The 27562-nt window shown below is 52.1% G+C and overlaps 2 protein-coding genes across 6 annotated transcripts in view; one reads left to right on the forward strand and one right to left on the reverse strand.

Annotated features, from left to right (window-relative positions):
- Positions 1-103: 103 nt before the first annotated feature.
- Positions 104-25310, forward strand: PIK3CD (phosphatidylinositol-4,5-bisphosphate 3-kinase catalytic subunit delta). Of its 2 annotated transcripts, XM_033079818.2 has the most exons (24): positions 104-181; positions 6390-6463; positions 6782-6945; positions 8390-8618; positions 9443-9672; positions 10333-10512; positions 11085-11234; positions 11653-11742; positions 12415-12636; positions 16581-16677; positions 16920-17050; positions 17616-17675; positions 17836-18003; positions 18471-18592; positions 18756-18899; positions 19410-19509; positions 20236-20414; positions 20606-20715; positions 20961-21039; positions 21223-21390; positions 21695-21818; positions 21994-22139; positions 22328-22460; positions 22944-25310. In XM_033079818.2, exons 3-24 carry the CDS (start codon positions 6805-6807, stop codon positions 23079-23081), a joined length of 3141 nt encoding a protein of 1046 aa, XP_032935709.1. In that variant the 5' UTR covers positions 104-181; positions 6390-6463; positions 6782-6804; the 3' UTR covers positions 23082-25310. The 2 variants fall into 2 exon arrangements, with proteins under 2 accessions (XP_032935709.1, XP_042635903.1); XM_042779969.1 differs by lacking the exons at positions 22328-22460; positions 22944-25310 and having other exon boundaries at positions 21252-21390; positions 21994-22085.
- CLSTN1 (calsyntenin 1) overlaps positions 25084-27562 on the reverse strand; it is a 28351-nt gene continuing 25872 nt past the window's right edge. For all 4 annotated transcript variants that reach the window (XM_033079822.1, XM_033079819.1, XM_033079823.1 and 1 more), the window contains one exon: positions 25084-27401. In XM_033079822.1, coding sequence (XP_032935713.1) covers positions 27207-27401 — 195 coding nt within the window. In that variant the 3' untranslated portion in view covers positions 25084-27206. The remainder of the gene's footprint in view (positions 27402-27562) is intronic.

The raw sequence follows: 27562 nt of genomic DNA on the forward strand, positions 1-27562 counted from the left end.
ACCGGTGCCGGGCTCGGTGCGGCCGGGGGCGGACCCGCAGCAGCCCCGGAGCGCAGGGCTGGCGGGCCCCGTTCCCTCCCTCGCCGCCGCTGGCGGGCGGGGCCGGGGCGGTGCCGGAGCGGTGCCGGGCCCGCAGCGCGGGAGCCCCGCAGCCCCCGGGACCCCCCGGCTGCCAGCGCAGGTGAGACCGGGGCCGGGGAACGGGCTGGGACCGGGGAACGGGCTGGGGAAGGGACCGGGGGCTCCGGGGAACACGGCCGGCGCTGCGGGGCCGCCTGCGGCAAATCCCGGCTCTGCTCGGGCGGCTTCAGCGAGCGGCGAGCGCTGCTCCGGGAGAGCGCTGCTGCTCCTGGGGAGCGGGGCCGTGCCGGGCTGTGCGGGGCCGGGCTGTGCGGGGCCGTGCCGGGCTGTACCGAGCCGTGCGGGGCCGTGCCGGGGCTGTGCCGGGCCGTGCGGGGCTGTACCGGGCTGTGCCGGGCCCTGACCCCCGGGATGAGCGCTCGGAGCTGCCCGGGCCGCCCTTGGCGCGGTGTCCCCTGTGCTGGTGGCAGCGCCGGGCTCGGCGTCTGGAGGGAGGGATGATGGAGGGATGGAGGGAAGGAGGGATGGATTGATCCATACATCCATGGATGGAGAGAGGGAGGGATGGATCCATGGATGGATCCACAGAACCATGGATAGATGGATGGATTGATCGATCAGTCCATGGATGGATTGATCAGTCAGTCCATGGATGGATCCATAGATCCATGGATAGATGGATGGATTGATCAGTCAGTCCATGGATGGATCCATAGAACCATGGATGGGTGGATGGATTGATCGATCAGTCCATGGATGGATAGATGCAGGGCAATGGATGGATCCATAGATCCATGGATGGATGGATGGATTGATCGATCAGTCCGTGGATGGATCCATAAGGGGGATGGATGGATCCATAGAACCATGGATAGATAGATGGGTGGATGGATTGATCAATCAGTCCATGGATGGATCCATAGAACCATGGATAGATCCATGGATGGATTGATCAGTCCATGGATGGATCCATAGATCCATGGATGGATGGATGGATTGATCAATCAGTCCATGGATGGATCCACAGATCCATGCTGGCTGTTTTGGCCATTACCACTCGTCCCTGCGTGCTGGTGAGCGCCGGTGCCGCCGGTGTCTGCCCAGCCTTTAGGGTGGGTTTGGCACACGTGCGCTGTTGTCACCTCAGTTGTCACTGCCGGGTTTGGGGAGTGGCATCACCTGGGTGTCCAGACCTTCCCTGGTATGGGATTGTGCTCAGCTGTTCACAGCCACGCGTGTTCTGCTGTGGGTTTGCTTTGGATGGTGTTTCTGGCAGGGCACCGGGGGCCCCTTGGGCTCCCAGAGGAGTCAAACACGGCGAGCTGGATCTGCCTGAGATGGGAACCTGAGGGCTGAGTGTCGTGGTGGAAATCACTAGAAACACATAACTTGTTTTTTTGTTCTCATCAACAAGATGGACTCAGGTTTCTGGTATTGTGGAGCTGTTAGGAACAGTTGAAAAACCCCAATTTCAGCAACTTCTTCAGCTGGAAGCTTTCATTTATCACAACTTCCTCCAAGTGCCAGGCTCTGCCTGTGTTAGCAGTGACAGCAAGGGTGCAAGGATCTCATGTCACTTTGCCAGCAGTTAAGTTACAACATCCCTCAGAGTTACAGGCTGTACTTGTGCGTGTGAGAAAGCTGAAACACGGAGGAGTTTGTTGTTTGATGTTGTGCAGCAAACAATTGTCAGGTTTGGGAGCAGAGCTTTGCTCAGTGTTGGCTTTCAGGCTTTTGCTTTAACCACTGAATAGACAGTTCCCACTGGGTAGTTCCTCAGGCAGTGCTGTGAACTTGCCTAAAAGTTGATTGAAAGTTTCCACCAGAGGAAGGTTCTCCAGTCTCCCATCAGATGCTTTTTGCCTCTCTGTGGTGATCCTGTTTTACTCCCAGAATGAGGAATGCCTTTACATTTATTCTTCTCTTAAGTTGCTTTGCCTGAACTCCTCCTTCCCTCCCTCTGGCTATTGCTTCTGGTTGGATCTGAGGTTCTGCTGAGCTTGAGTGATATTGCTCTGATGCTCTTCTGGAGCTGGGAGCCCCAGGAACTGCAGCCTGTTTTTATCACCACATGGACATTCTGCTTTCCTATCTCTGCTCCTGCTGACAGCCCCTTTCATCATCAGCCCTGCACACAAACAAGGTTATCCCCAGTCCAGATTATATTAGTGTAGTTCTGCTTCCATTACCTTTCCCTGTGAGCCTGTTCTGTGTGTGTGTAAGGTGGGCATTGAACAGTTTAAAAGCTCAGAGGAGTCTTTATTTCATCGAGGGAGGGGCCCAAGCCAAGGCATTCTTTAGCCCCAGTGGCTGTTTAAAGCTTGATCCTTGTGGTTTCCACATAAACAAAACACTTCCATGGAAGATGGGGAAATCCATGGTTCTCCGGTGACATCTTGATGCACACAATATGTGATTTCTGTTAATTTAGTGGTGGTAGGAGAGAGGATGCTCTGTGGTGTCTCAGAGGCCTGAGGAGTTGGGTGTGGGCATTCATGGCTTGTCCAGGGGCAGTTCATGGTACATCTGCACCCATCTAATGGTTTGTGTCAGTAAAAGATTAATCAGGGGTTAGAAATATATAAGAAAAGGCATTGTCAGAGCAGCATAACTGTGTGTCTGGTATGTAGAGCTGCATGAACAATGAACTCCTGTTGAAAGAATGAGTGAATCAGTGCAGGCAACTGTGGCAGGATAGGAGAGATCAATGTACAAAGTGGAAGCTGATAATATGAAAAAAACTTCATTTGGTTTTTATATTTGGTAGAAGTAGATGATGGTAAAGGAGGTAAAGGAAATTCAAATATTCTAAACTAGGGTTTGAGGAAGATAAAATGCCAGGCTTTTGATTTTAGAGGTTGTTCAGTGCTTGAATGGTTTTCCACATTTTTCCAAGGGGTCCCCAGTGTTTTTCCTCGTTGCTGAGTTTGAGCCTTGTGCACGTGCTGGAGGAGGAAGCAGACAGAGCTGCAGCTGGGTCTGTGCTGATGCCAGCCCTGTCCCAGAGCTGAAGGAGGGCAGAGATGTGCTCGTGGCACAGCTGAGACACAGGTCCTGTTTTACAGAGACTCCTGGAAGCTGTTGTGGGAGCACCCCAAACTCACCTGGGGGACAAGAACCCAGTCTGAGCTGTTAGTGCAAAGGGAAGCAGCTCCAAAGGGAAGCAGCTCCAAAGGGAAGCAGCTCCAAAGGGAAGCAGCTCCAGCCTGGTTTTGCTGGTGATGAAGTGTCTGGCCCTGTGTGAGCCTGCTCAAACCCTGCCAGCCCCTCTGCCCAGCTCCCATTGCAGGCACAGTTTGCACACTCACCTGCTGCAGGATTTTGCCCACTCTGCCTTGGAGGGCAATTTGGGTTTTTACTTTTACTGTCAGTCAGTGCTCAAATGACTTGTCTGCAGTGTGGGCTTGTTTTACCCTGTGACCCCCACCAAAAAATGAAGAGCAAGCTGAATTTCAGAAGGCCCTGAAGTGCTGGGAGAGCTCAGGGCTGGCTCAGGCACTGGCTGTGGCTAAAGCCATGTCAGACACGCTGTGCCTCACAATTCCCGTGGTGTCCTCCCCAGCAAAGCCATGCCTGCAGTGACAGAGGCTTCCTGCAGTGTCCCCTGCAGCACAGCACATCCCCTGTCAGCTCTGCACTGCTCATTTCCTATCAGCTCAGAGGTATTTTGGTACTGCTGGGGTTTTGTCATTTTGCAATTTGTTTGTTTGTGGGTGTTGGAGCTTCCGTGTGTGTGATGCTGCAGAGCTTTGGGGAGCGCTCCATGGCTGATCTTGCTGCTTGGGTTTTTTTTTTCTTTTGCCTTTTCCTCTCCAGAGCAGTTGCATGTTGTAAACACGAGAGCTGTGGTTGATAACTTCACGAGAGGAAACCTGTGTGAGTAGATTTTGTGTTGGCTGCTGGCTTGTTCAATTCTGACTGGGTGTTTCAGGTGTCAGTCTTGCACCCTGACACTCTGCATGAATTTGCTTTTCCTCAGGATCCTCAGCTGTGTTCCCTCCTTTTGCTGGTGCTGTGCCTCTGTTCTCTGCATGGCATCCAGTGAAACTGAGGTTTTATTTCTGTCCTGGTGCATGGGCTCATCCCATGTGCACATCTCTGCTGCCTTGGCCAGCTCCCCTCTGCTAAAGATGCTCATTTATTACCTGAGCACTAATTACTGCCAGGGAACCTGGAGGAGGGGAGAGCAGCTGGGGAAGGGCTGGTGCAGCAGCTGTGCTGGGAATGTGGGAGCCTCTGGCTGGAGATGTTTTGGTGCTGGAGGATGTTTTGGTGGGGATGTGGAATCCCTCTGGCTGGAGATGTTTTGGTGGGGATGTGGAATCCCTCTGGCTGGAGATGTTTTGGTGGGAATGTGGAATCCCTCTGGCTGGAGATGTTTTGGGGCAGTGTCAGCAGGGAGGGGAGAGCTGGGGGAGGCAGAGTGTGGGTGAGAGGGGTCTGGGGGCCTGGGTACTGCTCAGGTTGGTGCTGAGGGTTTACATCCCTCTCAAACACTGAGTTCTGTCTCACCCTGGCTTGCCCTGGCTCTGAGGTGTGCACGAGTTGTACAGGAAACTGATTTTTGAGTGTAGATTGATTAACTTGAACCTCAGGCTGGCAGATCTACAGGTCTGAACCCTACCACAAAATGGGATTTCTAACAATACTCTAACTCAGAATGAGAGTCTGAGATGATGCTGAGGCTTTAAAAATTGACAATTATATTGGAGAATTCTTTATATATTGGAGAATTCTTTTTTTTTTATTGAAGACTGCTGCAGTGAAGGACAGAGAGCATATCTCAAACTACTCCAGTGGTGCAAACCCTGCCAGAAAGGAGTGATGCTGCACTTGGCTGTTCACAAATGGCAAAACAACCTAGAGAAAAGGGAACTGTAATTACTTGTACACATGAGGTCAAGATAGTACAGACAAGGTGAGAGCCTGGAGAGCTCTGTTCAGTTTGCCAGGGCAGAGGGAAGCCAGGTGTGCAGGAGCACCCACCTGTGTCACACTGATCTGAGCTGGGCTCCAGCAGGTGGAACATCCTGAATTTAGCACTGGGAAGGGGAGAGACTTGGTAAATGATGCATTAGGGACTATGACAATCCAGAGTTATTCTTCCTTTAGTATATTTACACCAGGTTCTGTTGAAAAAATCCTGCATCCTGTAGATCAGGGAGTTTGGAAAGACAAGGTGCTGTATTTGAGCTGGCACTGTAGTGCTGATGGCTCAGACAGTTCCTCCTGTTCTCTGGGATGTGGTGCCAGGTGGGAATCCTCAGCTGAGGGGATCAGCTCAGGCACTGCTGAGGCTCTGCTGGTTTGGGCTGAGGGAGCAGGCTCACTCACCAGAGTGTGCTGTTTTTATTGTGGGTGAGCAGAGCACGAGGGCAGCTTGTTGGGCTCTGTTCAGAGCTGTGAGCCCTGCCTCCCCCTGCCCTGCTCCTCTCTGTGGTCTGTCCATCCGGTGCTGCTGAGCCTGGCTGGGGAGCAGCACAGATAACACCCTCGTGTTTCTGGGAATCCTGACCTCCCTCAGGGAAGTGCCAGATAAGGTGCTGGGCTCCTCGTGCTGGGGAGCTGCAGCAGGACTTTGGGAACCAGCAGCACTGTGCTCAGCTTCTTCCAAACTCTCCACAGCTGCAAAGCTGGTTTGGGTTGGGAGTGGGGAATTTCCTGCTGGTTTTGTGGGCTGAGGAGCAGGGACACAGGGCTCAGGCTGTGCAGCCCCTTCCAGGCTGCTCCTCTGGGATGTTCCTCTGCTGACCTGGCCCAAAAGCTGCTGAGAGGGAGCTGAGGTGAGCTGGCTTCTCTGCTGGGGTGGGTGGGGAGAAGGAATTAGAGGCACTTCCCTGTTCTGCTGGAGCCAGTGCCAATGGGGACACCACACTCTGCCCCTTGGCTGTGCAGGAAACTGGAGTTTTATTGCTGTAGCATTTTGCTTGTGGTCAAATGGATGGAGACTTTGTTAGGTGTCTTTGAGAAAGGAAATGTCTGACAGGCTGCTGCTGAATGCCTTTTGTTTCATTCTGTGTTTGAAAGCAGCAGCTTGTACCTGATAGTGTTCAGATTCTTGTTCTCTTCTCTGCATTCCTTGGATGCAAATTTATGCAAAATTTATTTTCCTTTATGAAAATAAATGGTAGCATCCTGCCAAGGGACAGGCTGCAGATGGCATTAACAAACTTGTTCTGATTACCTCACCCTTCAACTTCATTTTTCTGTACTTGTAGAGGGGGATGTACAGCAGAGTGCTGTTTGTTTGTGTGTATAAAAATGCATGCCTGCTTGGAACCAGCAACAACTCTTTCTCCCTCTTGCAGACTGGAACTGAGCTCTGGAAAAACAAAGTGGAACTTGGAGCATGTGGCCTGAGGATTGCCTTACACAGCCAGGGGTAGGAACTGTGTGTTTCTCTTGGCTGCTTGGTCATGGATGGGACAAGTGTCTGTTCTCCAGAGAAGATAATTCTCTTATTTCCTTGTCAAATGTAGATGTTAATCCTGGCCTAGCAGGGGTTAAGGGAGGGTTGCACTGAAATAAAGCAAAAGCTGTAGTTACATGTGGCTCAAAGGCACTGAATGGGATTTTTACTAAGGTCCATGTTTCCCTGAGCTTTAAGGCTGTGCTGACCTTCCTTTCTTTGGCTTCTTTTGCACACAGAACTGAGCAAATACTACAGTCAACAGCACAGCTTGTTTTCCCTTTCTTGCAGGTGGTAGCTAAGCAGTGAGCAGGATGCCCCCAGGCATTTACTGCCCTACGGAATTCTGGTCCAAGGGGGAGAACCAGAACATCCAGGTGGATTTTCTGCTGCCCACAGGCATCTACTTGAACCTGTCTGTGCCCTGCAATGCCAGCCTGGGCACCATCAAGCAGGTAACAGTGCCAGGGACAGGTCTGTGTTACAGCCAGGGTGACTCTGCTCCAGCAGCAGCACAGGATGGGACGGGAAGAAGGGATCTGCAGTGTGTGAGAGTGCTGCCCACAGGAGAGAAGGATCTTTGGGAGCTGGGAAGTGTTGACAAGACTTGAGAAGCTCTTGGCTCCTGTCACAGATTTCATGTTACTGGGGGCAAGTTACTTAACCCAGTTTTGTTTCCAGTGTGATTGCTCTGTTTCACAGGACCAGAGGCAGCAGGTGCTTACTGTGAGATATTCAGGAGAGGGTTGTTTAAATGCTCAGGTTGAGGGATTAACCTTGCCCAAAACAAAAGGCAAGAAAGGAGATCAGTGAAAGGCACCTGCAAATAAACCAGCACTGCCCAGCATTTAAACCTGCCCTGCAGTTAAACCTGGCTGCAGTTAAATCTGGCTGCAGTTCAGCAGGAGCAGGGGCAGCCTGGGAGTGCAGGGCCAGGGGGGCTCCGAGAGCTTAGGCTGGGCTTAGGTGAGCTGAGGGACGGGTGGTGGGTGACAGGGCAGGGTGACAGTGTGATGGTGCGTGGGTGACAGTGATGGTGTCAGTGTGAGGGTGACACTGAGGGTGACAATGTGGTGGTGACCCTGTGAGGGTGACACTGTGATGGTGACCCTGAGGGCGGCAGTGAGGGTGATGCTGTGATGGTGTCACTGTGACGGTGACCCTGAGGGGGACCCGGTGATGGTGACACTGTGAGGGTGACAATGAGGGTGGCACTGTGATGGTGACCCTGAGGGTGGCAGTGATGGTGACCCTGAAGGTGACACTGTGATGGTGCCACTGTGATGGTGGCAGTGAGGGTGTCGTGTGGGTGCTATTGAGGGTGATGCTGTGATGGTGACCCTGTGACGGTGACGCTGTGATGGTGACCCTGAGGGTGACCCTGATGGTGACACTGATGGTGACCCTGTGATGGTGACGCTGTGACAATGACCCTGTGACGGTGACCCTGTGATGGTGACCCTGAGGGTGACCCTGTGATGGTGACACTGATGGTGACCCTGTGATGGTGACAATGATGGTGACCCTGACGGTGACCCTGAGGGTGACCCTGATGGTGACCCTGTGACAATGACCCTGTGACGGTGACCCTGATGGTGACCCTGCGATGGTGACCCTGAGGGTGACCCTGATGGTGACACTGACGGTGACCCTGTGATGGTGACCCTGATGGTGACCCTGAGGGTGACACTGATGGTGACCCTGATGGTGACCCTGTGACGGTAACGCTGTGATGGTGACCCTGAGGGTGACCCTGTGATGGTGACAATGATGGTGACCCTGATGGTGACCCTGAGGGTGACCCTGTGATGGTGACCCTGATGGTGACCCTGAGGGTGACCCTGTGATGGTGACCCTGATGGTGACCCTGAGGGTGACCCCGCGGGTGTGTGCCCGCAGGTGCTCTGGAAGCACGCGCAGTATGAGCCGCTGTTCCACATGCTCAGCGACCCCGAGGCCTACGTGTTCACCTGCATCAACCAGACGGCCGAGCAGCAGGAGCTGGAGGACGAGCAGCGCCGCCTCTGCGACATCCAGCCCTTCCTGCCCGTGCTGCGCCTCGTGGCCCGCGAGGGAGACCGCGCCAAGAAACTCATCAACTCCCAGATCAGCCTGCTCATCGGGAAGGGTCAGCACCAGGGCCAGGCGGGCACCGTGCCTGGGGGCTCCTGTCCTGGCACTGCTGGGGCCCTGGGACACAGCTGGGACACAGCTGGGACAGCAGCAGGGGATGCAGAGGGAATGCAGAGGGGATGCACTGCTGTGCAGAGCCAGGGGAACAATGCAGAGAGGATGCAGGGGATGCAGAGGAGATGCACTGCTGTGCAGAGCCAGCCCAGAGGATGCAGAGGGGATGCACTGCTGTGCAGAGCCAGCCCAGGGGATACAGGGGATGCAGAGGGGATGCACTGCTGTGCAGAGCCAGCCCAGGGGATGCAGAGGGGATGCACTGCTGTGCAGGGCCAGCCCAGGGGATGCAGAGGGGATGCACTGCTGTGCAGAGCCAGCCCAGGGGATGCAGAGGGGCAGCAGTGCTGTGCAGAGCCAGGGGAGTGATGCAGGGGATGCAGAGGGGATGCACTGCTGTGCAGAGCCAACCCAGAGGATGCAGGGGATGCAGAGGGGCAGCAGAGCTGTGCAGGGCCAGCCCAGGGGATGCAGAGGGGCAGCAGTGCTGTGCAGAGCCAGCCCTGGGGATGCAGAGGGGATGCACTGCTGTGCAGAGCCAGCCCAGGGGATGCAGAGGGGCAGCAGAGCTGTGCAGGGCCAGCCCAGGAAGCTGGGTCAGTGCCCCTATCCATCATCAATCTGTGATTGCCAGTGGATTGTGGGCTCTGCTTTTGGCCACATTTTAAACATGTTCCGGGAGACTCTCGCAGACGTTTGAGGGGAAGGCTCATTCCCCACTGGCTGCAGATCTCACTGTGCCCTCCTGTCCTGCTGTGCTCTCAGGCTTGCATGAGTTTGACTCGGTGCGGGACCCGGAGGTGAGCGATTTCCGCGCCAAGATGTGCCAGTTCTGCGAGGAGAAGGCGGCCAAGCGGCAGCAGCTCGGCTGGGCAGCCTGGATGGAGTACAACTTCCCCCTGCAGCTGGAGCCCGTGGCCAAGGGCCTGGGCACTGGCTCTCAGCAGATCCCCACCAAGAACATTTTTGTCAACGTCAAGTTCCAGTCTGGCGGGGTAAAGCACAAACTTTTGTGCCATGGTGTTTGATGGTTTGTGCTTCTCCTTTGGAAGCCTCTGTGTGTGTGGAGACAGAAAAATGTGTGTCTGGACAGTGTTTCCATGTGCTCAGTGCTCATCTTTGTTCTTTTGGAGATGGTTGGAGGGAGCTGCTCTCCCTCCTGAACATGCCCTGGCTGTACTGGTTAGCAAACATGGGCTGGAAATCTTTTTGGGTTTGGGTGGGAAAGGAACACAGAATCCAATACCTGAGTTTCCCTTGGAAGCTCAAGAGCCTGCTCAGCTCATGCTCAGCAAACACTGCTTGCAGAGCTGGTCTGTGCTGCCCATGGACCCCTGCCCTTGGTTCCTGTTCTGCACGTTGTGCCTGGGTGTGAAGCAAGGTCACTGTCACAGAAGGGCAGTGTGTGAGCATGGACCCTTCCAGCCTCTGCCCTCCTGCTGGAATGGCTGTGGGAAGGTTTTTAATGATGGCAAAAACCATGTGAGCCGGTGATTCTGCTTAAAATTGAAGTTCCTGATTTCCAGCCTTGCTGAAACTCGCTCCTGCCCTGTCTGGCAAACATCCCTGTTTATCCCTGGCTGGTGTTTGTGACTGTGCTGTGCCTGTGCCACCCAGCCCGTGCTGCTGTCACACCTCTCCTGTTGGGATTGCAGGAGAGCTTCACGTTCCAGATCTCGCCCTGGGAGTTCCCCATCACCCTGATGAGCTACGCCATCAGGAAACAGGCCACGGTGTTCCGCCACGAGACCGTGCAGAGGCCAGAGGATTACACCCTGCAGGTGAACGGGAAATGTGAATACCTCTATGGCAACTACCCCCTGTGCCAGTTCCAGGTGAGCCTGCTGCCTGCTGTCAGTGCCTCTGGGGGCGTGGGCTGGGACACGGTGCCGAGGACACAGCGCTGTTCACAGGGGTGCAGCTCATCAGTGACAGCACCTGGGGGCTGCTTAGGGGACTTCAGCAACCTCAGAAATCCTTATTTTTGGAGGGGCAGTGGTCTAAGCCTGTCCCTGGGTGCCAAGTGCTCTGTAAATACATTTAGAGACTGTGATTCTGGAAATGCTTGTATGGTGGGATGGAGGTTCTCCTGCTGAAAGTTGGGCAAGTAATTTTGAATCATGTGCTGCTCTGGCAGGGCAGGCTGCTGCTGGGAGTGCTGAATCCTCCTCAGTGTTTTCCCTTAATGCAGCCATTCGAGTCCATTGATGAAATGCCAGCTATAAAAGGCACTTCATATTCTCAGTTCTGGCAGCATGAGCCCAGGGAGCTGCAGGTTTATAAAGCAGGAGGAGATAATTGAGAGCTGGAATTGGATTGTTGCTGTGCCCTTCCCTGAGTCCCTGCGGGGTTCCTGCCTGGGCTGGTGGCCCTGCTGGTGGCCCTGGCTGACCCTGTCCCCTCTCAGCACATCCGCAGCTGCGTGCAGCGGGGCCTGACCCCACACCTGACCATGGTGCACTCCTCTGCCATCCTGGCCATGAGGGACGAGCAGAACAGCTGCATCACCAGCCCCCCAAAGGCGGCCTCCAAACCTCCCCCGCTCCCCAAGAAAAAGGTAAAGGGGGCAGTGACCCCTGGGTCACCCTGGGTGGGGGCAGTGACCCCTGGGTCACCCTGGGTGAGGGCAGTGAGCCCTGGGTCACCCTGGGTGGGGGCAGTGACCCCTGGGTCACCCTGGGCACCTGGGTGGGGGCAGTGACCCCTGGGTCACTCTGGGTGGGGGCAGTGACCTCTGGGTCACCCTGGGTGGGGGCAGTGACCCCTGGGGTCCTGGGTGGGGGCAGCTCTGGGCTCTCCCTGCCCCTCTCGGGACTGGCTCCCAGCTGGGGTCTGAGGTGGGAGCTTCCAACTCCCTCCACAGCTTCTCTGGCTGTCCCAGGGACCCAAAAGCATGGAATGGGAGATGGGTTCTGCTGCTGACTCCAGAGGCCTTTGTTCCATGTGTTCTGATCAGAGCCCTTTTCTCTTTCCAGCCGAACTATGGCTCTCTCTGGTCCTTAGAGCAGCCCTTCTACATCGAGCTGGTGCAAGGCAGCAAGGTCAATGCAGATGAGAGGATGAAGGTGGGTTCTGACTCAGCCTGGGTTTGTCCTGTGCTTTCCCAGTCACATCCCCTGCTTTGTGTGGTGGCAGTGTGACCTCACTGCTCCATTCAGTGCTGTCCCCAGTTCTGTCCCAGTTCTGTCCCACTGCTGCCCCACTGCTGCCCCAGTGCTATCCCAGTTCTGTCCCACTGCTGTCCTATTTCTGTCCCAGTGCTGCCCCAGTTCTGTCCCAGTGCTGCCCCACTGCTATCCCACTGCTGTCCCCAGTTCTGTCCCAGTGCTGTCCCACTGCTATCCCAGTGCTGTCCCACTGCTGTCCCAGTGCTGTCCCACTGCTGTCCCAGTGCTGTCCCATTTCTGTCCCACTGCTATCCCAGTGCTGTCCCACTGCTGTCCCAGGGCTGTCCCACTGCTGCCCCAGTTCTGTCCCAGTTCTGTCCCAGTGCTATCCCACTGCTGTCCCCAGTGCTGTCCCATTTCTGTCCCAGTGCTGTCCCCAGTTCTGTCCCAGTGCTGTCCCACTGCTGTCCCAGTTCTGTCCCAGTTCTGTCCCCCTGCTGTCCCCCTGCTGTCCCCCTGCTGTCCCCCTGCTGTCCCCCTGCTGTCCCCCTGCTGTCCCCCTGCTGTCCCCCTGCTGTCCCACTGCTCTCCTGTCCCCGTGGGCTCAGCCTGCCCCCGTTGTCCCCTCAGCTGGTGGTGCAGGCAGGGCTGTTCCACGGGCACGAGATGCTGTGCAAGACGGTGTCGAGCTCGGAGGTGAGCGTGTGCTCCGAGCCCGTGTGGAGGCAGCGCCTGGACTTCGACATCAGCGTCAGCGACCTGCCGCGCATGGCCCGGCTCTGCCTCGCCCTCTACGCCGTCATCGAGAAGGCCAAGAAGGCTCGTTCCACCAAGAAGAAGTCCAAGAAAGCTGTAAGTGGGAGCTCAGAGCACAGCAGTGCCCTTGGCTTTTCAGTGTTTAGAGCAGCTGCAGGGTAATGGCCATAGCTGAGTGTGAGGAGCTGCCTGTAGGAAAAACTGTTTATGTGCAATTTCTTCATTGAGAAACCTACCCAGCTTCTTACTGGAGCTAAAGAGGAATCATTTGTGCTGGTGTCCGTTTTTGCTGCTCCACAACTTCCTTGTTTTGCAGCTGAGGTTAAACCATCGTCTCTGTTGCATTTTCTTTCTAACAAGGTCTTTGTTGCAAATCCCCAGTGGAGCAAAGTGCCAGCTAGGGACAGGGAATAAACTGAGGGATGCAAACATTGGTTATGGCAAAGCATTAGGCAAGGTAAAGTTAAAGTGCAGATTCTTCAAGGCTGCAGTTCAGGTGTTGCAAACTGACCTTGGAAAGTGTTAAATCACTTTGGAAGCTCTTGATTTGAGCATCTTAATCAGAGGTAGTGATACTTCTGCCCATTAATGATTTAGTAACTAAAAGTAGATCCAGCTGCAGCCTGTGATTGAATTGCTGATTTCCCAGAGTTGTAACATAACCCTGAAGCTCTTTGCAAGTGAGAGTTTTCTTTATGAGCAGCACATGCATTAGTGCTTCTGCACATGATTGTTTCAGTGAGCACAAAGACGCTGTTCTGGAGAGGGCTGCTCGTGCCATCTGTGCTGGAGTGCAGGGAATGAGGCACTGAGGAGTGTGGAACAGAGGATTTCAGTTCTGCTCACTCCTCCTCACTGCTGGGATTTGTTGTGCTGACATCAGTGGGATTCTCAGGGCTGCTGTGCAGTCATGTCTGGGAGCAGCAGCCAGCTCGTGAATCCTGCTTGTGGGGAGCAGTTTCTGGGTTGGAGGCTTCAGACTGGAAACATTCTGAGGCCAGGACCAGGATTAACAGTTTTATTGTTGGGTTTCTTTTTTATTTAAGAATAGCAGAACCCCAGCTCCTACTGGAGGCTTTTGTTGGACAGAAGATCTGATTCATCCTCAGGCTGGATGTTTGTGGTCACACTGGAATAATTTTCAGTTTTGAAGCAGTCAGAAGGAAATCTTGCTGTTCTGATTGACAAAATACAACCAGTCTGTTTAGCTGAGTTGTTGAGAGGATCTTATTCATGTGTGTTGTGGTGCTGGGGGAAGGTGGGTGCACTCTGATGAAATAAATCACAGCATTCACTACAGCTGAGCACTGCAAAAAGGAGTTTTTCCCCATGGTGAGCTACAGTGCCCAGAAATCTTTTTAAATGATTGGTAAGGGCAGGTTACAGAGTGCACCCTGCTTTGTTTGTTTGTTTGTTTGTTTTGGTTGTTATTTTTTTTCCTTCCTCAGAGGTTAATTCCATGCATGTTGTTTATATGCAGACTGCCCAGAGCAGATAGGTGGGACTGAATAATTTACTACCAAAAATCAGGCGTGTTTGCAGGCTGGGTGGGTCAGAGGGTTAATGTCACCCAGGGCTGGCTTCCAGTGTTTCTCTAAATCATGCAGGAGAGGGCTGTCTTTAGAACCCTGGATCCTTGTTTTCCTGGACCTTAGCCACCAGAAACCTTGCCTTGTGTTTTGGCAGGCTCTGAGCTGTGGTTAGATGTCATTTACTCTGCTAGGGAAGATTATTGCTGGTGGTGTTTTATTTGGCTTCTCCCTGTGATCTGGAGGCTGATGTCTCAAATGTGATTTTACAGAAGATATTTGGAGTAATGAAATCAGCTCCAAGGTTTGTGAGAGGCCACTTGCAAGGGACTCCTTTGTCACACTGGAGGGAAATGGGGGCTCTGTTCCCTGCCAGGAGTTTGGGAGTTCTGGGGCTGAGGCTGTTGGGTTGTGCCCCAGTGGAACCAGGTGTGCAGCTGTGCTTCCTCCACACCTGGCCCTGCTGTGGAGCCTCCATGCAGGAATTCTGCCACGTTACCTCTGCTCCAGAGTCAGTGCTGTGCTCTGAGCTCTGAGTGTGTGAGCTGCAGAGTTCCATGTGCAATGTGTGTCGGCTGGGGTTGGGGTTGGGTTCCTGTCTTGGCCATGTCCCAGCCACTTCACTGCTGGAGTTTCCCCCTCCAAAACGAGACTGGGTGGGACTGTTGGGGTTTATTTTGGGGGTGTGGTGAGGGATTGGCAGCTTGATTGATTTCTATAGATAGTGTTTGTTATTGTGCAAGGAAACCAAGCCTTTTTTTCCTATTATGAGCTATTTCTAGCACTTTGTCTCATTTTCCAAAATTGTGCCTGCTCTGTGTTCTGTGTTTCAAAATGAAAGTTCTTCTCCCTCTTCCTCAAATTGTGAAATATATGAAATATGTGGTAGTTCCCTCAAATATGAAGTGTAAAGTAGCAAGACATTATTGGAAAATTAGAGATTCTTCACCTGTGCCAGATCTCAGGTGGTGAAGTTCCAGACACGTTTGTGGGGAGCATTTGGTGCCATCCAGCACCACACAAATGGCCCCAGGTTCTGGCAGGTGCCTGATGCCACCTTGTGCTCTGGATTTGGACACTGCAGTGTCCCTGTGCTCTGGATTTGGACACTCAGCAGTGTCCCTGTGCTCTGGGTTTAGAGGCTCAGCAGTGAGCAGGCAGTGTCCTGTGCTCTGGGTTTGGACACTCAGCAGTGTCCCTGTGCTCTGGATTTGGACACTCAGCTGTGTCCTGTGCTCTGGATTTGGACACTCAGCAGTGAGCAGTGTCCCTGTGCTCTGGATTTAGAGGCTCAGCAGTGTCCCTGTGCTCTGGGTTTGGACACTCAGCTGTGTCCCTGTGCTCTGGGTTTGGACACTCAGCAGTGTCCTGTGCTCTGGGTTTGGACACTGCAGTGTCCCTGTGCTCTGGATTTGGACTCAGCAGTGTCCCTGTGCTCTGGGTTTGGACACTCAGCAGTGTCCTGTGCTCTGGATTTGGACACTCAGCAGTGTCTTGTGCTCTGGATTTGGACACTCAGCAGTGTCCCTGTGCTCTGGGTTTGGACACTCAGCAGTGTCCCTGTGCTCTGGATTTGGACACTCAGCAGTGAGCAGTGTCCCTGTGCTCTGGATTTAGAGGCTCAGCAGTGTCCCTGTGCTCTGGGTTTGGACACTCAGCAGTGAGCAGTGCTCTGGGTTTGGACACTCAGCAGTGTCCTGTGCTCTGGGTTTGGACACTGCAGTGTCCCTGTGCTCTGGGTTTGGACACTCAGCAGTGTCCTGTGCTCTGGATTTGGACACTCAGCAGTGTCCCTGTGCTCTGGGTTTGGACACTCAGCAGTGTCCCTGTGCTCTGGATTTGGACACTCAGCAGTGTCTTGTGCTCTGGGTTTGGACACTCAGCAGTGAGCAGTGTCCCTGTGCTCTGGATTTGGACACTCAGCAGTGAGCAGTGTCCCTGTGCTCTGGGTTTGGACACTCAGCAGTGTCCCTGTGCTCTGGATTTGGACACTCAGCAGTGTCCTGTGCTCTGGATTTGGACACTCAGCTGTGTCCCTGTGCTCTGGGTTTGGACACTCAGCAGTGTCCCTGTGCTCTGGATTTGGACACTCAGCACTGTCCCTGTGCTCTGGATTTGGACACTCAGCAGTGAGCAGTGTCCCTGTGCTCTGGATTTGGACACTGCAGTGTCCCTGTGCTCTGGATTTGGACACTCAGCAGTGAGCAGTGCTCTGGGTTTGGACACTCAGCAGTGTCCCTGTGCTCTGGATTTGGACACTCAGCAGTGAGCAGTGCTCTGGATTTGGACACTCAGCAGTGAGCAGTGCTCTGGATTTGGACACTCAGCAGTGTCCCTGTGCTCTGGATTTGGACACTCAGCAGTGTCCCTGTGCTCTGGATTTGGACACTCAGCAGTGAGCAGTGTCCCTGTGCTCTGGGTTTGGACACTCAGCAGTGTCCTGTGCTCTGGATTTGGACACTCAGCAGTGTCCCTGTGCAGGGGCTCTCTCACCTCAGCCCTTCCCTGCAGGACTGTCCCATCGCCTGGGTCAATGTGATGCTCTTTGACTACAAGGACCAGCTGAAGACAGGGGAGTGCTGCCTGCACATGTGGTCCTCCTTCCCAGGTATGGCAGGGCAGGGAGCTGCTGTGCTTGGCCTCAGCCTCCTGCTCTGGGCTGTGCTGGCAGCTGCAGCCCTGCAAGGCAAGGCTTTGCTGGGCTTGGCTTTGCAGTGGGACCTGGGAGGTGCTGCTCACCTGGGGATGTCACCTGCCCTGGGCAGTGCTCAGGGACAGTCTCTGCTCTGCTTTCTGCCCCAAAGCTTCACAAGGTTTGGGCTCATGGCTTTCATGTCCTTTGTTTTTCAGATGAGAAAGGGGAACTTCTGAACCCCATGGGCACAGTGCAGTGCAACCCCAACACAGAGAGTGCAGCAGCCTTGGTCATCTGCTTCCCCAGCGTGGCAGCACATCCTGTGTACTACCCATCCTTCGAGCAGGTGGGCACAGGGACACTTCTGGGAGCCACAGGAGCTCCCTTCCAGTGGGGAGCCCTGGGGCAGCCTCAGCAGGGACTGGCTGCCAGCAAACTTGATGAATAGATAACTGAAAATGTCACTTTTTGCTCTTAACTAATGGACCTTTGAGTGAATACTTTTCCAAGCTATGAATTACTGAGGTAAAGCTTCTCTCATAGATGAGCATTAGTTTAAAAAATGGGTTTAACTGGGCTGCCTTCAAACTGCATTAGGCTCTGTAGGAAGGAAGAGGAATAAAGGGGAGATGAGTGAAAGTCCCTCCCTTCAGCAGAGTGAGAACTTGCCCTTGAGAGGGGCAGGTTTTCCACCTGTCACTGCAATGGACAGACAGGTGGAAGGAGGAATGTGCCTGTTCAGGGGAGGAAGGGGAGCTGCTCTGCCCCAAGTCTGTGCTGCCCTTGAGGCTGTGCCAGGGAGAGAGGGGAGAGCAGAGTGACTGATCCCAGTCAGCATCGGTGCCTGGAGTGGTGCTGACAATTGCAGAGGAACTGAGGAGCCTTTCTCACCCTCTTTATTTGTGTCCCAGCTGCTGGAGCTGGGGAGGAATGGAGAACAACCCCGAGCTGCACCAGAAGATTCTGAGGAGGTGAGACTTGTGGCATCAGTTTCCAGCTGCCTGCAGGCCTGGTTCCATGGACTGGCTGCTCCACCTTCCCCCAACCTGCCCCAGTCGTGCCCCAGAGTGCAGGCTGTGTGAGCTGAGCTGAGCTGATGTTGGAGCTCTGTGCTGTGCTTGCCCTGAGCAGAAGCTGCAGCTGAAGGAGATCCTGGAGAGGAGGAGCCACACGGAGCTGTACGAGCACGAGAAGGACCTGGTGTGGAAGATGAGGTTTGATATCCGGGACCAGTACCCCCAGGCCCTGGCCAAGCTGCTCATCATCACCAAGTGGAACAAGCACGAGGACGTGGCCCAGGTGGGGATGTGGAGCCAGGGCTCCCTTTTGGTCCATCCAGTGTCTGCATTCTGTGCTGTGCTGGGAGCCCAGCTGGGAGGGATGGTTCAGGTTCCTCAGGGAGTTCCCAGCTGGTACCAGCTGAGCTCTGGCTCTTCTGGGCTCTGTTTGGTTCTGTGGGCTGTCCCAGATTTGTTACTGGCCAGCAAGGTCTTGTTTATCCCTTCAAAAAACTGGAGGCAAAAACCCCAAAGTTTAATTATTGGGAAAAGAGAGATCTGGATTGAATATTCTTAAATTATATTAAGAGATCACAAGCCACCTCAAGGGGTCAGTTTTTGACCTGGTATCTGCAAACTTTCTGAGGCATCTATAAATAATGACCCCCCATAAGGAGCTGCTCTTTCATCAGCAGAATTTCAGATTTATATCCATTGTCATAAAAGCCTTGTTCTTTTTTTTTGCTATTTTCTTTTTGGTGATTACAGATGATTTCCCTGCTTCAGACCTGGCCAGAGCTGCCTGTCCTGAATGCCTTGGAGCTGCTGGATTTCAGCTTTCCTGACCGTTACGTTGGTTCCTTTGCCATCAACTCCCTGAAGAAGCTGACGTGAGTGCTGGCCCCAGGGGAGAGCTGAGCCTCTTCATTTCTGCTCCTGCCCAGGGCTGCAGAGGGGCTGTGCCCAGGAGGGACAGCCTTGTCTTTGCAGCTTTGGTGAGAACACTCCTGGCAGTGCAGACAAGGCTGTTTGACGTTTCCTTTCTGCCCCCAGGGATGATGATGTGTTCCAGTACCTGCTGCAGCTTGTGCAGGTGCTCAAGTACGAATCCTACCTGGACTGTGAATTAACCAAGTTCCTGCTGGAGCGGGCGCTGTCCAACCGCAAGATCGGCCACTTCCTCTTCTGGCATCTGAGGTGAGCAGCAAATGCTTTGGGCTTGTCCTCAGTAATCAGTGAAACCAGATTCATGAGTCCTTCATGGCTCTGTGAAGTGGCAACTGCTCCTTTTTACCTGGGGTGGCTCAGTAAGAATTATTCCAGGAGGACACATTATTTTTTATTGTTTATTTATTTTTGTCTTTTGTTGTTGTAGTGGTGGTGTTTGGGTTAGGTTCTGTTTTCAGAATTATATATATACATGCCTCTGAGCTGGAATTTTCTTTGGGCTTCCATGGCCACCTGCCAGCTCTGAGCCATAAGCCCTGAACTGTTCTTGCTCCCCAAGTGATGCCCTCAAAGGAGGGGCTGGTGATTGAGTCAGAGATGTTTCATCACCTCAAGCAATGCTTTTCCTCCATCACCTTCTGGGGTGGGGGCATTTCTTTTTCCCTTTCCCTAACCAGCAGCCAGGCCCTGTGGTGGTGTCCCCCTGGCAGTGACTGAGGGTGAGTCAGTGACCCAGCCCTGCTCTCCTCCCTCCTGCAGGTCAGAGATGCACGTCCCAGCCGTGGCGCTGAGGTTTGGGCTGATCCTGGAGGCGTACTGCCGGGGCAGCACCCACCACATGAAGGTGCTCATGAAGCAGGTACAGGTGGCTTTGCCTTCCCTCTGGCCTGGGGCTTTGCCAGGTTCATGCTCTCAGTAATGCAGGAACAGCCTGGGGAGGGCTGCTGTGGCTCTGCTGGTGCCTTCCTCAGCCCCAGAGGCTGCAGCCTGCTCTGGAATGCTCTGAGATGTTCAGAGCACGGTGAGGTCACTGGGTGAGATGCTGCTCAGTGGGAGCTGAGCACCCTTGGCTGATTCAGAGCACTGCACTCCCCTGCTGGCATTTTCCCACTCAAACCTCTCTTACCTGTCCAGGGTCACTGTACCAAATTCAGAACTGAGGGACTCATCTCTAGCCAAAGCTGTATCCAAGATGTGCCCACAGTGCTGCTGCTTTTCAGCCCTGAGCAGCACTTGTGCACAACCAGAACTCCCCAAAGCACTGGAGGGCAGGCTGGGCTCTGGGTCTCATTCTCACTTCTCCAGCCAGTGCACCTCCCTTCTTCCTCTGATGCCTGGTAATGTGCTTTATTCCTGCTGCAGCCATTGCCTTGCAATGCCATTGTGCCCAGCAGAGTCTCCACAATTAATTATGGATCTTACTCAAGCAGATACTATTAAATTTGTTTTGCTGCAATGTGTGAAATTGCTACAATTGAAGAGAAAGTAAGAGATGGAACCAAGGTTTAGATTTCACAGATGTGGTTTTTAACCTTGCTCCAGGAATTTCCTATTTTTAACCCTGTTTCATCCCTCCTTTATTCAGGGAGAAGCACTGAACAAGATGAAAGCTCTGAATGACTTTGTGAAAGTGAGTTCTCAGAAGGCCACCAAGCCTCAAACCAAGGAGATGATGCACATGTGCATGAAGCAGGAAACCTACAGGGAAGCCCTTTCCCACCTGCAGTCCCCCCTGAACCCCAACATTATCCTCGCTGAAGTTTGGTAAGGGAGAGATCTGCACCTCTCAATTGGTGTGGATTTTGTTTCACACTGGAGCCAGGCTTTGGGTTATCCCAAGGTTCTTTCCTCATGAAGTCCCAAGTGCAGCAGTGGGTGGAGGTGCTGTAGGACTGGCAGCTTGGATGGGTATTTTAATAGATGGAAAATGATGGTAATATTTTTATTTCCTCTAGTGTGGATCAGTGCACCTTCATGGACTCCAAAATGAAACCTTTGTGGATTGTGTTTAATAATGAAGAGACAGGTGGAGGTGGAGTGGGTATAATTTTTAAAAATGGAGATGGTAAGTCTTTATTATGCCTGTGAATATTTATCTTTTAGTCTCAAGCATTTACTGGGGTGAGTGGGCCTAAACCTGGACCATTAAGATGTGTAAATGAGGACCTTTAATGTCTTTGGTAGCAACCTGAAAATACCTATTAACTCCCCTCTGTATTTCACCTGCTCCCCTCTTTCATGAAGCTTTAGTGCAGTAACTGGGATGCCTCTGAGCAGTAAAATGATGTTTTCCTCTGTGCTGCTGCCCAGATCTGCGCCAGGACATGCTGACCCTGCAGATGATCCAGCTGATGGACATCCTGTGGAAGCAGGAGGGCCTGGACCTGAGGTGAGCAGGGTGCACACAGGGCTGCTGAGGCTGCTTTCTCTGCAGGCTCCTTTTGCCCCAGCAGCTCTGCCTGCAGTTCTGGGTGGGTGCTGGGGCCCAGAACTGCAGAGTGGGACAGGGCAGGCAAGGGAAGCAGCCTGTGTGTGCAGGATTTCAGTGGAAGGGTTTCTCTCATCTCTGCAGGATGACCCCTTATGGCTGCCTCTCCACAGGAGACAAGACGGGGCTGATCGAGGTGGTGATGCACTCGGACACCATCGCCAACATCCAGCTCAACAAGAGCAACATGGTGGCCACGGCTGCCTTCAACAAGGACGCCCTGCTCAACTGGCTCAAGTCCAAGAACCCGGGGTGAGGGGCTCACCTTTGCTTTCCCTGCCTTGCTGTGTTCCCTGCAGCTCTGCACAGCTCCAGGCTGTGCCCCAGGGGCTGTGCTGCCCTGCCTGCACACCTCATTGCCCCTGGGGACATCCCCTCACTCACAGAGTTCCTGCAGCTCAGTTTGGGGAGGCAGGGATGCGAGTCCTGCCCCCAGACAGCCCTGCAGCAATCCAGAGGAGCTTCCCTCCCTCCTCCTGCAGCTAAAACAGCTCTCCCCAGGGGCACCACTGGAGGCTGCAGTAAAATTCTCTCTCACTCTTGTTGCCCTGTCTAGAGATGCCTTGGACCAAGCCATCGAGGAGTTCACCCTGTCCTGTGCTGGCTACTGCGTGGCCACCTACGTGCTGGGCATTGGGGACAGGCACAGTGACAACATCATGGTGCGGGAGACAGGCCAGGTACCCTCCCTTTGTCCCCTCCCTTTGTCCCCTCCCAAGGAGGGCCAGGGGCAAGGACAGGCCTCTCTGTCCCAAAACCCTGTGGGAGGGAGCTGCTGAATACACTAACTGAGGAGAACTCAGTGCTCATCAGCTAAACCAGGTAATATTCTGAAATTTTTCTTTTCATTTGCAGCTGTTCCATATTGATTTTGGTCACTTTTTGGGGAACTTCAAGACTAAATTTGGTATTAACAGAGAACGAGTCCCTTTCATCTTAACCTATGACTTTGTGCATGTCATCCAGCAAGGAAAAACCAACAACAATGAGAAGTTTGAGAGGTAAGTGCTGGGAGTCCAACTTGACTTCAGCTTTTGAAGCTCTGAAGTTTTAGTACTGATTTCCACCAACATGCAGCCTATAGCTGCCTGTACACATGAAAATAAACAAATTACTAACTGGAGAGAGCAGGTGCAGCCCTGCAGCTTTGCCTCACAGAGGCTGAGGTGCAGTCTGATCTCTCCTGCAGGTTCAGGGGTTACTGTGAACGAGCCTACATGATCCTGCGGCGCCACGGGCTCCTCTTCCTGCACCTCTTTGCACTGATGAAAGCGGCTGGGCTGCCCGAGCTCAGCTGCTCCAAAGACATCCAGTACCTGAAGGTAAGAGCCCAGCTCAGGGCTTAAACTGGGCACCTGAGTGTGTGGTGTGGCTGGGTGAGGAGGAGGAGTTCTTAGAAAATGAGCTCCAGGAACAGAGTGGGTGTCCAGTTCCCATGGGCATCACAAATGCCAGGTCCTGGTGCTCAGAAATCTCTGCAGGTTCTTCACCACCAAGGCAGCAGGTGCCAGGAGGGAGGCAAAGCCCTTGGCTCTCATTTCCTAGTTTGCCTCCTGAGTCATAACCAGCCATCCCTGGCAGCTGAACACTTTGTACAAGAGCAATACAGAATCTGCTCTTGGCCTGCACCAACAGGAGCAGAAGGTGCAAATGTTTACCAGGGAAAAACCTCCTGCAACTACAGGAACCACTGAAAACAATCGATGGCTCCTCCTTTCAATGGAGTAACTTCTGATGAATAAACATCTCACTGCTTGGGCAGTGGCTTGTTCAGTTGTGCACTGATTTGTGCCTCTTGCCTGCAGGACTCCCTGGCCCTTGGGAAAACGGATGAGGAGGCACTGAAGCACTTCAGACTCAAGTTTAATGAAGCCCTGCGGGAGAGCTGGAAAACCAAAGTGAACTGGCTGGCACACAACGTGTCCAAAGACAACAGGCAGTGAGGGGAGCCTGGCTGCTCAGGAGAGTGGAACAGCCCCAGCCCAGCACTGACAGCTTCCTAAAGACTGGAGAGAGGTGCAGGGTGGAAGATCCCCACCTCCTTCCCAGAGATCAGACATTGCTGCATGGCTGAAAACTGCTGGCCTGTCCTCAGCCACAGCTCTGTGGCTGCTGCAGAGCTTTGGGGACAAGGGAGAGACGTGAGGCAATAAACTCCTGCATCCAGTAAAGGTAGGCAGAGGTGCTGTACCCTTGAGAACTCCCTGAGCTTCAAATTCATGTTTCAGTGGAGGAGTTGAGGCAGTTCTAACATTCCTCCAGAGTGCTAATGTCTGTATTTGTTTTCTTGCAAATTTAGCTGAGCAGAGATCCCCCTATGCCTGTACCCCATCTTCTAAGTCAGCACTGTTACAGCTTAGAGGCATCACCTCCAGCATGTGGTCACTCCTGCCCTGTGTCAGTGTCCACTGGGGGGGTCAGCTCAAAGCACACCAAAGCTGACTTGGACAAAAGGTTTTCCTCTGCCTTGAGATGGGATAAAAACATCCACACTGTCACATTGCTTTCTGTCTGCTCCAGAGGCCAAAGTGTTCTGAAACTGAGCTGGAACTCAGCCACTGCTGTCTAGAACTGATGGCACAAGAGCAGCTTTGGGGTGGCCCCTGGATCAGGTACTTTGCTTTCTAAAGTTTGGCTCTAGCTGAGCCTCAAGAAATTTCTGCATTTATTTTGGTTTCAAACCTGAAAACGCTAAGATTGCATTTTCAAATTAAAGTAGTCACTGCTTCTTTTCATAAAAGATGTTAAGCTGTGAGGTCTGTTCTGGTTTGGGTCTATTCATACAAACACTGCTGCCTCTCAAGCAGCTGTGGCAGAAGCAGCAGTTCTGGTACAGAAGACACCTCATTTTAATTTAATCTAACCTGGGAGAGCCCCTTTTCCTCCACCTCAGATGAAACTGTGACTGAAGCATTCAGGCTCTAACAGCTGCTTTGGTACTAGAGGGAAATACTGCAGGGTGTAGAGCTCTGTGCAGGCTGAGGCCTCTGCTCCATTTTAGAGAGTAAATATTGCTATTTCCTTGCTTATTCAACTAATTTACAGAGCAAAAGTATGCCAAAAAAATCTTGAGCCCTGTGCAAGGTGAGATGCACTGAAAGCACAGCCCCAGTCAGGTTCTTGAGGAAGGGAAGACACTACAACTCCAGAGCTGCAAAAGCAATTCTCCTGCAGTGCCAGAGCCTGGTGGTGAGGGAGCTGCAGCACTGGGCCCTGCTCTCCTCAGTCCCTCCCAGGTTTAGAGCTCCTGCCCTGCCCTCACTTTGAGAAGTGCAATAACACAAAGGTGGATCAGCAGCAACTGCAAGAACTGAGCGTTTCACAGAGGTTACTTAGTCTGGAAAACTTGACTTACCTACAGCAGTAAAAGTTCAGTGAGTCATTGTTGGACCTTCTTCCTTGTACACCCTGGGAGAGCATCTTGGATAAATCTGTGACAGCTCTGCCTTTGACTCCAAGTGCACAAAGCAGCAGCTCACCTGATGGTTTCAGCAAGCTGAACTGTACTAAAGATTGAAACTTATATAATGTTCAAAAGTGTTCTATTTCATTAAAAGTGGCTTCTCATTTTTTATAAATATGCTCAGAATGATAGACTGATTTCTATTTATTTAGAGATGTTTCTGTCATTATTTTTTTTTAACTCTGTACAAACTGATTGTGCTTATTCTGTTGCCTTGGAAAAAGAAGTATTTTTTTAAGCCAAACCGTGGTTCTGCAAGAAGAGAATGTTTACATGTTTAGCTTTTCAGTTGCTTTAGGTACATGTTTTGTAAATAAGAAATAAAAGATATTGACAAATTGTACACAAATGCTGCCAAGTCCTTCTGTGCTGAGAGCAATGACCACAAAACTCTCCTACCCCCCAGCAGAGGCAAATTAACACAGTTTCTACCACTGGATTCTGCTTTGTTTCACTCAGTAAAATAAAAAATGCAAACAACCTTTAGAACCAGAAATTTATTGTAGCTTATAGACTTTCCAAACTGACCTGTTACCAATATACACATCTGAAAAGTTATACCCACAGTGGCTACAAACTGCATCAGGACATTACAACCCCTCAGTTTTACCATTAAGTCATGATCAGTTTTGGTCTAAAATACAGCAGCTACAGCAACAGTATATGGAAGGATAAGTCTTCTACACATTAACACAGGACAACTGTCAGACATAAGTTAAAAGTTTCCCAGTTTACTTAAAACTAGCAGTTAATTACCACGTAAGTAGTCAAAACCATTTTCCCATTTTAGAAATCTAAAATTTTACATTAAAAAAAAAAACCCAAAACAACCCCAAAAAACAGTAAGCTCTGGTGTGGGTTCTTCCCTGCTGCCAGGTCCATCTCTATGGTAAAGGCACTCCTCAGGTTCCCCAGAGCAGAGCCCCTGATCCCAGGAGCTGAGAGCAGGGCTGCTCTGACTCCAGCTGTGGCTCAGCCCTGATCTTTGTCCCCTGTGCCCCTGCCCTGCTGTGGCAGGCTGGGCTCTGCACCCACACCCACGAGCAGACGCTGCCTTACCGTGCTCAGGAGGAGTCAGTGCAGTCCAGGCTCCTGTTACAGGCAGGACAAGTCACTCTAATCCTCCTCCACAGACACCAAGCAGAAATTCATTAGTCACGGCTCTGCATCAGACCAAATAAAGTTAAACAACCCTGCCTGACAGAAAAACCAGCCCCCCCCCACTTTGTACCTTCCAGCTACTGCCCTCTGCAATCCCAAATTAGAACTGGGATCAGAACAACCCAAATCACATGAATTAACATGATTCCCAAGGTTTTCTGGTTGGATAATTTATGCTACAGTTTTTCACCAGCAGGAAAACACAATTACTAAGTGTAAACAAAGGCTTAAACACCGACAATCTGAATTACTGTACAAGGGGCTGCAGGGGAGGAGCAGGAGTGTTCAGTGGTATCAGCTGCACCCCAAACCCTCCCACACTTCCAAATTAGAAAAATTAACAACAAAAAACCCCAAATCCCTATCCATGTAGGCTGGTAGCCCAGGTGCTCAGGGAGCCAGGTCTCAGCCTTCCAGCCTGAAGCAATGCCCTGCACCCAGAGCTGGCTGCAGAGTGCCCAGCCCTGGCACCCTCCCTGGAACCAGCAGGAGCTGTGGCCACAGCACACAGATCTGCCCACCTTACATGTAGTGTTATTTCCCCAATAACTTAAAAGCCTTTATGGCAAGCCTTAATTGGAGAAAAAAAAAATTAAAAACAAACTGTAGTGCACAGGGGAGCTGAACCTCTGCAGAGGCTCCCAAAGCCTTTCACAAGCTTGTCTGTTCCCTCTGCAAAAAAAAAAAGGAGATGAAAGGAAAGGAAGGAGTTCAAGGAGAGTGGGGCATGAGCACACATGGCAGTCAAGGCCAAGACAGAGTCACTGAACATCTACACTAAGAACTGTGCCCGTGCTCCTGCTGCAGTAGGATGAGACTTGGAATAGTTCATGCTGCATGATTTTTCACTTTAGCATGTTTTAAACCCCAATCCCTGTTTTCACTACCACAAATGACATAATTACATAATTCCAATATATTTACAAAATATTAAAAAGTCTTGTTAATCTTCTAAATATTAACCTCATTCTGCCACTTTACACATGCACTAATTTGGGAAAAAAAATTAAAAGAAATCAACAGGCTGAAATGAGCAGCTTTACCCTTTGTCAACAAGCAATCTTTGCATCTTTTAGAAAGAGAAAAAGGAACAAAGCCAAGTTTGTTTCACTGAGCAAAAAAAACAGTTCAGAAATTCATGTGCAATGGCTACAGAGCTGTAGAGTCACTTAGCTGAGATGACATGAAGAAAAAAGTGCAAGGTGGTTCCTCACAGAGCGTAAAAAAAATCCAGTCACTGAGGCATGGCTGAAGGAAGAGGTGCTAACTACAACCCTAAACATCAGGAACTAGCTGACAGAACACAAACACTTGAGTGGGGGGTCAATCTACTGGCCAGAATGAATTTTTTTGTTTTAAACACCATGAATCCTTGGTACCAATGGAGTGTGTTACAGTGGAGTCTTCTAGAGCGGGAACATAAAGACAAAGGGAGCAGCTGGAATCAATAACTGAGGGTAGAGTCATCCCACTCCAGCTGCTGCTGTCTGTTAACATTCTGTTGGTCCTCCTCCTGCTCTCCCTCTTCCTCCTCACTGCTTTCAGACTCTGCACTAGTGATGTCATCTTCTTCTCCATCTTCACTTTCTTCTTCCTCCTCCTCCTCCTCCTCTTCACTGCTGTGTTGATCCTCGTAAGTCTGTTCAGACAAAAATTACCTGTCATTACCATACTGGCCAAAATTCTTTTTGCTCTTTATTCAAGGCACCACATTGAGGAAGAGCTATTGCAGATTCCTTGCTGGATTTGGAAGTTCAGCAGGAATCAGACAGAAACCAGAAAAGACAAAGTAGCACTTTG

This window comes from Catharus ustulatus, chromosome 24 (genome assembly GCF_009819885.2).
Source record: "Catharus ustulatus isolate bCatUst1 chromosome 24, bCatUst1.pri.v2, whole genome shotgun sequence".
NCBI lineage: Eukaryota > Metazoa > Chordata > Aves > Passeriformes > Turdidae > Catharus > Catharus ustulatus.

What these genes read in the sequence shown, in the direction of transcription:
- PIK3CD (XM_033079818.2), top strand. Translation starts at nt 6,805, where the DNA reads ATGCCCCCAGGCATTTACTGCCCTACGGAATTCTGGTCCAAGGGGGAG. An exon ending in TCAAGTTCCAGTCTGGCGGG is followed by an intron (nt 9,673 to 10,332) that starts GTAAAGCACAAA and finishes TTGGGATTGCAG; the next exon opens with GAGAGCTTCACGTTCCAGAT. An exon ending in CACCAGAAGATTCTGAGGAG is followed by an intron (nt 17,676 to 17,835) that starts GTGAGACTTGTG and finishes TGCCCTGAGCAG; the next exon opens with AAGCTGCAGCTGAAGGAGAT.